Source organism: Condylura cristata, unplaced genomic scaffold (assembly GCF_000260355.1).
Source record: "Condylura cristata isolate star-nosed mole 26May11 unplaced genomic scaffold, ConCri1.0 scaffold00029, whole genome shotgun sequence".
In the NCBI taxonomy this organism is placed as follows: domain Eukaryota; kingdom Metazoa; phylum Chordata; class Mammalia; order Eulipotyphla; family Talpidae; genus Condylura; species Condylura cristata.
In genome coordinates, this window is record NW_004567130.1 from 9,611,766 (window position 1) to 9,623,020 (window position 11,255).

At 57.0% G+C, this 11,255-nt stretch overlaps 1 protein-coding gene across 4 annotated transcripts in view; it reads right to left on the bottom strand.

Annotated features, from left to right (window-relative positions):
• Window positions 1–278: 278 nt before the first annotated feature.
• The window catches only part of GAL3ST1 (galactose-3-O-sulfotransferase 1), a 13,469-nt gene continuing 2,492 nt past the window's right edge, over window positions 279–11,255 (bottom strand). The window contains exons 2-4 of one of the 4 annotated variants that reach the window (XM_004690907.2): window positions 7,296–7,451; window positions 2,484–2,629; window positions 279–1,710 (exon numbers count right to left, since the gene is read on the bottom strand). In XM_004690907.2, coding sequence (XP_004690964.1) covers window positions 570–1,710; window positions 2,484–2,611 — 1,269 coding nt within the window. In that variant the 5' untranslated portion in view covers window positions 2,612–2,629; window positions 7,296–7,451 and the 3' untranslated portion in view covers window positions 279–569. Of the gene's footprint in view, window positions 1,714–1,853; window positions 1,985–2,483; window positions 2,630–7,295; window positions 7,570–11,255 lie in introns of those variants that run through there. The other 3 variants (XM_012731028.1, XM_012731029.1, XM_012731030.1) reach the window with 3 other exon arrangements.

The window sequence follows — 11,255 nt, forward strand, 5'->3', positions numbered from 1 at the left end:
GATACGCGGAAGACGGAAGACGCAAGCCTGCGGCAGGCACACGGTCTCGTGCTGTGCTGGAGACCGCCACCGGCATCATCCTCCGGACCAGGCCGCCGCGCGCGGGAGACAAACCACTCCGCTCTGTAGCTCTCCAGATGGAGCTGCACACCAACCCCCGCCACACCTGCACGCTGGCCTGCCCGCCCCCCACACCCACACTGACACCCCCGTGCGCTCTTGGGGCCCGCTGCCCCTTCCGGGAGCCCAGCAGTCACCATCAGTGAGACCAATTAACAAAAACACATCAAATTCCTTTATTTCTATGGCCTCCCCTTTAAGGGGAGGCAGGAAATAGAACATTCTTTTTTTGAAGGGAGGGAATTTTAATTTAAAAAAAGTATAATTAGTCAGACCCTCTCTGCGTGTTGGGGGCCCAGTCCTGGCTGGCTGCACGCCCGCGGCGACTCCCCTCACCCCGGGGGGACAGAGTAGCACCAGGAGGGGCAAGAGGGAGGCCTGCGGGGGGGCCCCACGCGGCTCCTCCTCGGCCAACGGGCCGGCGGGGGTGCCGCTGGGCAGGCAGGATGTCACCACTGCAGAAAGTCCCGGATGAACTTCCAGAGCCTGGTGACCCACAGGTTGACGCCCAGGTCCATCAGGTACTGGATCTCGGGGGTGAGCATGCGACGACAGAGCTGCTCGTGCTGCTGCCCGATGCTCTTCTTGAGGTTGTAGCCCAGGATGGACTTGGCGCCCAGCGGCTGCCAGGGCTGCATGGCCGAGTCCTGGATGGCCGTGGCGTCCACCGCCTGGCCCCCGTCGATGCAAATGCGCCGCATGCGCTCGTTGGCGCGGCGGAGCGCTGCCACCTCGCGGGCCATGCGCGCCCGCCCAAACGCCTCCACCTTGCGCCAGAAGCTGGCGTTGAAGTGGCGGTAGAGGCGCGCGTCCAGCACATTCCAGGCCGTGGCGCGCCGGTACAGCTCGCCCGAGAGGCGCGGCACGGCGGAGGCGCGGCGCGCGTTGAGCTTGAAGTACAGCACGTCCTCCAGCTCCCAGCACAGCAGCTCCTTGAGCAGCACCAGCGACTCGTCGAAGTACTCCTGCAGCAGCACCAGGTGGAAGCGGCGCTCGACCTCCAGGATGTGCTCCTGCACCTGCGGGCTGCTGGGATCCAGGCCGCTGTCGTAGCCCAGGTCGAAGAAGAGCAGGTTGCGGAGGTAGTGCGCGTTGTAGCCGTTGGGGTCGTAGTAGCGGTCCGGGTCCTGGAGGAACTCCGCCAGCTTGTCGTGGCCCGACAGCTTCCACGTGAAGGGCACCACCGACCCGAAGTAGTGGAAGGAGGACTCGAAGAGGCGGGCGGGGTCGCGGAGCACGGTGATGAAGGTGGCGTCGGGCGGCACCAGGCCCCGCACCTCCTCGTAGTGGAAGCGCATGTGGTTGCAGATGATGTTGAAGCAGGCCCCGGGGCGGTAGTCCTGCACCAGGCTGCGCGCGAAGAAGGCTGGGTAGTCGAAGTCGTTGCGCCCGTTGGGGAACGCGAACTTGAGCCCGTGCTTCTGGCCGAAGCGGAACAGGATGTTGAGCAGCGTGCTGCTGGCCGTCTTGTGCGTCTTCATGAACACGATGTCCCGCCGCGGCTGGCACCCCCTTTCCGAGCCATTGGATGTCACCGCCGCCTCTGGCTCAGCCGGGGCCGGGGAGCAGGGCGCTGTGCCTTCCGGGGTCCTGCTGGAGACCGGGGGTGGGGAGTGTCTGGGAGACTCAGAACCCCCATCCCGGCCCTGGCAGCTAGAGGCTGGGGGTAGTGGAGGAGCCAGAACATGACCAGATTGGGGGGCGGGGGTGCGGTGGGGGGCAGGCTGCATCACCTGGTGGTGGTGGCTGGGCCTCATTTTCCTCATCTGTGAAATGAAGTAAACAGCAGGCCCTTTGTGTGGTCAGAGTGACACCAGCCTGCAGGCACTGGTCTCATCCGTAGCCACTGCATCCAGCACCTATCCTGAATTAACATTGGCTTGGGCCACATAAAATTTCCCAGGCCCAAAATGATCAGTCACTGGCAGTTGCCTCCGGTTCAATTTAATACCACCCACGAAGCACCAGGCTGTGCCAGGCCCGAGCTGAGCAGCCCGGTGAGGGAGTGGTCAGCCTCATGGTCAGGAACCAGACTTGGAAGGCTGAGAGCCTGAATCCAGGCCCGGTGGCAGCTGAACAGGTAGCAATGTGCCACCCCTTAGACCTCCCAGCCCTGTTGAAGCCTCGGATGATGACGCCAGGCCTACACAGACGGTGTTACTTGATTCTCAGGCTCTCTGCAGTGGGCCGTTATGTCCACTTCACAGATCAGGACACTGAAGCCCAGGGTTACACGTGAGTTCTGCCCTCCGCGGACTCAGCCCAGCTCATCTTGGTACATGCGTAGGGTCGCCACCCAGAGGTACCGAGATCATTGGGGTGGGAGGAGCCCCTTCCTACCACAGCCCAGCAGGGCCACTCACGTGGAGGCCAGGCCAGCATGGAGCGGGGGCACGGCGTAGGAGTAGAGAAGCAGCAGGAAGGTGGTGAAGAGCGCTCCCAGAACCAGCCCCTTGGCCATGGACTCCCAGCGCTTCTTCTGGGGCGGCATCTCAGGCACCTGTGGGGGCTACAGAGTGGGGCAGGCTTCAGGGGGCTGCCCCAGGGAGCCCTCACCGCTGCTTACCAGCCTTCACCTGCAGAGTTAAGGGATAGCCTGTAACACTGGGACCTGCCTTCACCAGCTCTGTGGTCCTCCAGCAGGGTCGTGTCAAGGAGAGAGAGACCGAAACACAGACAGACACGTGGCAGGGTTTGCCCGCAGAGACAGTTGGCGAAGCCAAGGCAGAGAGAGGTGGGGAGGGCTGGCAGTGAGAAGGTTCTAGAAGGTTCTACTGCCTGCCTCTGTTTTAATTAGCCAAGTGGTGGGGATAGGTGTGTTCATTAGTTCTTTGTTTTTATGCCTATTTGGGCTTCATCGTGAAATCATTTTCTGAGTAAATAGGAAAAGACCCTCTCCCGGGCCTGGGTTATCTACAGGGAGAGACCAGGGGCTCCCTAGGGCCTCCTCACCTTTCAGAAGACCCAGCCAGTTCCACCCACCCACTGGGTTCCCCTTCTCAACTGCCCAGGGAGGGGCCAGGCTCCTGTCTCTTCGCTGGGTCCTGTACTCCCTGAGAGCTGTAGGGAAGGCAGATGTCGAAACGGAGGCTCAGCCTGATGACAGGGCCCAGATCACACAGCCACCTCCTTTTTGAGGATGCAGGAGGGGTTGCCCAGGTGAATCTGAATTCCAGAACGAAAACTAACACACTTTTTAAAGTATACTTGTGTCCAAAAATTGTGTGGGACACACAGTAAAAAGTACTCAATGTTTATCTGAAAGTCAAATGCACCTGTGTGTGTCCTGGTGTTTCGGTCAACATTGGGAAGCATAGCAGCAGGGGGCCTGGGTAAAGGGGACAGCTGAAGCTGAGGGACAAGGGCTGGGCAGAGAACTGGGCCACGTTCCTTTGCTTCAAGGCCAGGGCACAAAACTTTCCTTTCCTGCTCCTGCTTCTGCTCACTGGACCCTGGGCTCTCAGGCCACGAGTGGTCACACGTGCTGCCCCATGTCCACATGAACCACACTTCACTACTGTCCCTCAGGCCAGAAGCCAGCCAGCCTGCCTGAGGGAGGACCTCACACTTCCTCCTGGAAAGTTACCAGAGGTACCCACAAACTCTTCCGGGAGAAGGGGGAGCTCAGGCCTGCCCAGTCCACTCATCATCTAGAAATTTCTCCTCACACAAAGACACAAATTTGCAGAGAAGAGACTCCACTAGAGGGCCTCCCTTGTGACAATGACACATCCCATTTCACGCTGAGGTGTGCCAGTGGACAGAGCGGGGTGGGGAGCGTGTTTCCTGGGGGAGCTCTGTGGAAGAAGGAAGGTGCTCTCTGAAGCCCGACTATGCTATGGAAACACTTGGGCAAAGTCACTGCCAGGGTTTTCAAAGCAACTTAGTCAGACATAGAAAAAAATTAGAAACAACCTCAGCTTCTATCCCTTATATAAACCAAGGCCTGCTCCCACATGGAGACATCATATCCCATAAAATAAATAAAGCACAGCAGCCCTCCCTGGTGGCACAATGGGTTAGGAGGCAGCTCTGCAAGCTGACTATAGCTGCTTCTGCACGAGTTCGATCCCAGCCTGGGAGGTGATCCAGCAGACCTCTCCTGAATCTCCCACTGCTCCCCTCAGCAGTGGACTTTGTCAGTCGGGCTGTTCTGCTTCCTGCTCTGTCTCTGGTGAAGCCTCTCACCGCCCCTGCACCTCTGGCCTGTACCCCAGTTCCGCATGCACAAAATAAATAAATAAGGTACAGCTCAGTGGACTGGCTCAAAAACATACATTGACTTACTTATGTGAAAAAAGAAAGTTCCAGAACCCCATGCCCCCAAATTCATCTACGTATATAGGTAAATATACATATAGGCCCAGAAAAAAAATTACTGGAGGGCAGTATTCTAAATTTCAGCAGTGGTATCCTCTGCAGAGCTGGGGGAGGGGTAAAAAGAATATAATACATTTAATATCTTCAAGTAAAGGAACATAATGTTTGTGAGGTGGAGTAAGTCAGCCAGGCCAGGACTGGTCTCCCAGGGTCCCTAGGAAGGGGAGGTGACTATGTCAGGCTCTGGGACTCTCAGGCCAGTGTTCTTTTTTTAAAGATTTATTTATTTATGCATATTGACCTAGGGTACAGACCAGAGGTGCAGGGGCGGCGAGAGGATTCACCAGAGGCAGAGTGGGGAGCAGAACAGGCAGATCAATGAAATACACTGCTGAGGGGAGCAGTGGGGAGACAGGAGAGGTCTGCCGCACCATGTGGGTCACCTCCGGGGCGGGGATCAAACTCATGCTGAAGTGGCTGTGGCTGGCTTCATAGTGCTGCGCTTTCACCCGCTGCGCCACCAGGGAGGGCCCCAGGCCTGTATTTCAATCCAGCACTTGACTATACAAAGTCAGAATCTCCTTCAGTTTCTCACGCATAAAGTGGGGAAGCTGGGCAGCCCCATCGCTGGCTTTTCCTGAGGTGGGGCAGGCAAGGCACCAGCACACAGCTCTCTTCTGAGGCCTGTGGGACCTGTTTAGGCCTCTGTGTTTGCCTTTCTCAGTGTGGGCCCCCAAGCGAAGGGGGCCCCTCAAACTCTCCCACCCCTGACCAAGTACAAACCTGCTACCTGCCTCAAGCTCCCTCCCAGCCTCCTGCTTCCCTGGGAGGTAAGGGAAACAGCTGAAAGCAGGAGGGGGTCTCCAGGCCAAGACAGACCGCCTGGGCCTGAGTGGGAGCCTGGGCCTCAGTTTCCCTATCTTTAAAATGGGGGAGGGGTTAGGATTCTTGCCCAAAGAAAACCCCCAGTGCCCAGTACTGTCCCAGCAGCCCACTCACCCAGGGCACTTTCCGGAACTCCAGGAAGCTGATGCCAGAGCTTGTGAGGTGGAGGTCACCCAGCAGGGGGCAGCGCAGCCTCCCACAACCACCAATCAGGCACCCCCAGGTCCTACCCAGATGTCTGCCCAGGGGGGCTCTGTAGTCCCCATCAGTGCTTTATTCATATGTCCAATCCCCTGGCTCGGGCTTCCTCAAACCTGCCAGGTGCCAGGCCCTGGGCCATCCCACCCTTTTTCACTGTTGAGCCCCTAAGAGCCAGGCCCTGGGCAGACTGGGGTCTCCTCCCGAGCATGTCTCTGGCTCAGGTCAGCTACCCCAGGAGGCAGACTCCTCCGTTACCCTCATTTTGCAGGTGGGAAAACAGAGGCTCCCAGAGGTGACAGTGCCGCCCAAGGTCACTCAGCAAGGTCGGGGCAGGGCTGGGGATGTGCAGCTTCCAGGACTGTCCAGCAGCCCCAGCCTGGTGTGTCCAGAGCCCAGTGCCCAAGCTGCGAGGCAGCAGCACGTATGGGAAGCTCCGTCTGCGGCCAGTTGTGCGTGGCTGCAGAACCGCCCCAGAAGCACAGCTGGCTGTGGGCCGGGCAGGGCAGCCAAGAGGAAGGGCACGACACCAGAAGCGGCCCCTGGCTGGGCCTTCCTGTGCCTGGGGGTCCCGTCTCGCCCGGCCTCGGTGAATGCCTCGCCTCTGAGCGTCAGCCCCCTCGTGGGTACAGGGGACATGCGACAGCAGGATGGGGACACACGGGCAGAGCCCCAGGTTAGACCAAGGCCCAGAGAGAGGCTGGCTGGCAGCCAGCAGCCCAGCTCAGATGAGAACAGTCACGCGGCTGTGGAATTTGAATGAGAGAATGCCTGGACACGGGGGAGACGGGTGTACGTTACTAATTATTTACTATTGACCAGGACCCGGGGTTCTGGGAGGAGCAGGCCCCTCTTTGCCCGGATGCCTGAGCTGAGTCATCCCAGAACTCCCTGCACTTGGCACCAGGTGAATGTTTGATGAATGAACTCCTGCAACATGCAGGTCAAGTGTGGGCAGGGGCACACACAAGAGCTGCAGAAAGCCAGAATCTGGGGCCAGGGTCATGGGCTTGAAGTCCAGCTCTGCCACTTCCTTGCTGTGGACACCCCTTGCTGGGCCTCAAATTTCCTACGAAAATGATACCAATGCTTCCTCCTTCACAGGCTGCTCTGTGGCTCCTGTGTGTGCTACGAGGAAAGTCCCCAGCATGGCGGGGAGGGCGCACTGGTGCAAAGCTAACACCCATCCAGCCATCGTCATTACCCTCCTGGGGTCCCCGACATAGGCCCTTCAAGGTGGGTGCCCACTGGCCCATAGTGGAGATTGCGGGCAGCTAAACACCTCAAGTCCAAGGTCAGGTGGTGCTGAGGACATCTCGCTGTGGCCTGAGCCTCCCAGCTCCAGTCTGGAAGGTGGACAATAGGGAGGCCTAAGCTCAGAGAGGGCAGGGCCACCCGCAAGGTGACTCAGCATAGCCCAAGCAGATGCAGGACCAGACCGGGTCTCTTTCCTTTCCTTCCTATTGGTGGTGACAGTCACGGGGGCTCCGGGCAGTTACCCCTCCACGCCCAGTCCAAGCCTTTCTGGGTTACGCAGCCACAACGCCCTCCCCACATCAGCATGAGGCAGGCTCCAGGTGAGGGCCGGACCCTCACCTTTGGCTGGACCCACACTCCCCAAGCACAGGACTCAACCCCACAGTGTGCACGCAGGGAAATCAAGCCTGGGATATAAACCTTCTGCCCCAGAGTGTCATCCCCAGGCTGGCTTTGGTCCCGGGATGTCCAGTTCCCCGAGGGGTCCCCAGATGGGGGCAGAGGAAGACACTCACCTTGATCTGAGGCTGGCTGCCTCTCTGCCGGAGCCACGTCTGACTCCCCGCTGCCTCTGTGGTCACCAGGAAACAGGACCGCTCCAATGACACCAAGCAGCAGGCTGGCTGGCTCCCTCACGCTCCAGCTTTTGTGAATATTCATAAGTTCCCTCCCTAGGGATAGCAGGTGACATGTCCCTACAACCTGCAGGTGCCGTCCTGGCCCTCTACCCTGGGGTGATCTCCGCCCCCCTCTGGACATCAGCAGCTGGGCAGCTTTGCAAGATCCCGGCTGACCTTGGACAAAGGACGCAGTCACTGCAGTACCCTGCAGAAAGCCTCAGACAGACTTAAAGGCCACGGGAGAGATAGGTGGGGCAGGGAGGTTAATTGTTCCTTGAGTGGAATCTGACTTAAAGTGTGCCAGCTGCCCTTTGCCTGAAGAATCATCATCGTTCACCCACTCCTTGGGTAAAGAAACAGGCGCAGAGAAACGAACTCACCTGTCTAGAATAACACGGATCACAGAGGCACACAGATTCAGAATGCAAAGAAAGTGCCAGACTTGGGCTTACAGAGGCTAAGATACATCCAGGGGCTAAGGTTTGTCTGAAGTTGGCGGGAGCCCAGAGAAGAAGCGTCTCAGTGCGGAGGCCGCCGCAAACTGAACACCCAACCCCGGGCTGAAGGATGAGTCCAATGAGGCCTCCTGTCAGTTCAAGTCCTTCATCCAAGAGAAACAGTACAGACCCTGCCTGTCCTGCTGCCACGTGAGGACAGCCGTGGCGCAGGCCCCTGGCTGGTAAGAGATGCTAACCTTCCCCACGTGGGTGGGAAGAGGCAGTTCTGGGGTGCTGCTCCTAAACCCCAAGGGCCCCTGGGCTCAGCCCAGGCACTGGCTCTCTAATGCCCCACTCACAGCTGCCCTCTTGCGGCCCTGCCCATGGACAAGGCCCATCCTTCCACACCGAGGCTCAGTGACCCCAGCCCCAGCCCAGGCATCAGACTCTGGGGACCCACAAGCTCACGGCCAGCAACGGACAGTATTTACTCCGGTGATCATTATTCCACCCTGGGCGCTCTGATGGGTGAGCAGCTGCCAGCCCCCTTCAGGGAGCAGCAGGCGCCCAGTGCTTGTTCCAAGAGCCCTTTATCCCAAATTCCCGCCCCAGCTAGGAGTATCCCCCCCAACCCAAGCACCCACCCATAAAATACTAGAGGTTAACAGTCACTGGGGAAGTCCAGAGTCCTGGATTCTGGAGAGATGGATCTGGACACAAGTGGAGATTCAGGGTTGAGTTATTTTGTAGGCAGAAGAGGGAGGGATGGCTGTCACTAAATAGAGAGGATAATTGCTCTACTGGTGTGGACTCTGGACGAAATGGAGTCTTGTCTCAGATGTCCCAAGAAAGAAATTCACACAATACAGGAACGGCAAAGATGACCATGAAAAGAGCCTTCTCCCAGAGTCACTATCTTGGAAACTTCGACAAAAGCCTTGCAGCAGGATTTCAGCCTCTCCATCCCTCCAGGAGTCTTGGGAGAAGTGCATTTTGTTTAACCACTTATCATTATAGGACTATAGTAAGTGGATCTCTTCCATCGGTATTCATGAAGCCTGTACTGGGGGTCAGGATGGCCAGAGCACAGAGCCTGGGGGCTCACAGTCCCTGGGGAGGGCTGGAGGATGGAGGCACAGACAGATGCTGCAAGGGAGCCCTATTGGGAGCCTCGCAGATAGCCCCTGATCGGGAGGCTTCCTGGTGGGGAGCTCTGGTGGCAGGTGCTGTCTGTGTCCCCAACACAGTTCCCTCTTCTCCCTGGCCCTGCTAGACTACATTTCCCATCCTCCTTTGCAGCCCAGTGTTCTCATGTGACTGGATTCTGCCCAGTGGCATGTGACCAGAAGTGACTCGGAGGAGGTCAGTGGGCTGACCTCTGTGGTCTTCTCTCCCTCACTTGTGACCTCTGTGGTCTTCTCTCCCTCACCTGTGGAGCAGTCTCCAAGAATCTGGTGGTGGGTGGGACCGTGGTGTGGGTGGAGCCTGGGTCCTCAGCATCACTGTCAACCACACATCTGATTGGAGTTCATGAAAGTGACATCAAATTTGATGGCAACTATTACAGCTCTTAAAAACACATCTTCAGGGCCCCCCTTGGTGGTGCAATGGGTTAAAGCACAGCACTGCAAAGCTGTCAACAACACCTCTGTATGAGTTCGAACCCTGGCCAGGGGGGTGATGCACATGGTACGACAGACAGACCTCTCCTGACCCTGGTGAATCCTCTCACTACCGCTGCAACTCTGGCCTGTTCCCCAGTTCTGTATGCATAAATAAATAAATCTTTAAAAAAAAAAAAAAAAAAGCACAGCTTCAGACCCAGCCTTTCTACCAATGGAAACTTGTTCCAGGAAGAAGGTCATCTAACAAGGTGGGGCACAAAGATGTCACTGGGATTTATTTAGGAAAGGGGAAAGTAAAAACAACCTACGTAGCCAATAAATAGGGATGATCAATATCATTTGGCACTCACTCTTGGAATATATTTTATGTATTCATTAAAATGATGTCCTCAGTACATATATATACATGAGTATATACATATATGTATACACATACTATAAGCACATACTTTTTGTAGTAATACAGATAGTATTACTATAGAAAAAATAAACAGTCCCACTTGGAAAAGCTGAAGTCCGACGGAGGAGGAGAAAGTGGCTACTTGAACCGGGCCCCACCTTGCTGTGTGACCATGGCAAGCAAACTGCCCTCTCGGAACCTCAGTGTCCTGCAGCAGGGGCCAGGGACCGAGAAGCTGGGAAGTGTGGGCTACACAGTAGAAGGTGCAAATGGGACAAACTGGCCCTCCAGCAGGCTGGGGAGTGATTTGCAGGGATCTAGAAGTTTCCTCACTTTGGAAGAGACTGCCCCATTCATTTCACAGGTGGGGGAGAGAAGACCACAGAGGTCAGCCCACTGACCTACTCAGTGTCACCTCGGCTCACATGCCATCGAGCAGAATCCAGCCACATGAGAACACTGGGCTGCAAAGGAGGATGGGAAATGTAGTTTAGCAGGGCCAGGGAGAAGAGGAAGCTGTGTTGGGGACACAAACAGCACCTGCCACCAGAGCTCCCCACCGGGAAGCCTCCCGCTCAGGAATAGAGATGCAGAGATGCGGGAGGATCCCCAGAGAGGCAACCCCAGTAGGACCCCGCCTTGCTGGCATGCGGGACCACCTCCAGGCTGCCAGCCCCGTGGCTCCTACTGCTAGCAGGGTACGGGCCTGGGGCCACCTACTAGACAGCACGTTTCTTTGGATGATCCAGAATGCACATCTTCCCCCTTTGAGATTTACTAAACGGAAAACTTCGGCTTTTTTTTTTTTTTAAATCAAAGTGTGTTAATTATCATCTGCTCGTAAACTATGTAAGTCGGGGAAAGCAGCTTCACACCCCAACCTATGTACCTGCCTCGCTCACCCGCCACCAAAGTCCTAGCACCGTCACGTGGTCATGTCGGCGCCTTCCAGCCCAGAGAGCATTTGTTTGGTCATAGACCTCTACCGTCTCGTCTCACAGGGCAACCCCACTGCTGTAACTCAGCAGACGCGCCCAGTGTCATCTGCTAACCAGGTGACAGGTGGGGAGACAGGCTCAGGAGTTTGTGGAGGGGCTAACCCACAAAGCAGACCGGGGAGCGCCCCACAGCGCTTCCTGCACTGCCTTGTCTGAGCAAAGCACCCCTCTCCCTAGGTCACCCCAACGTAGCTCTGACTGAGGAGCGGCAAAACAACGGGTTACCATCAAGAAGTCAGCTACTTCTCCGTGGCTCCAAATTGCCGAGAACCGCCGGAGTGGGTAATGCCATTCTCGGTACCTTCTAGCATGACTATAGGAATGCCACGCTCTTGTGTGCAGAACAACATGCAGCAATTTAGGGTCCTCCCTGGTGGCGCAGCGGGTTAAAGCAC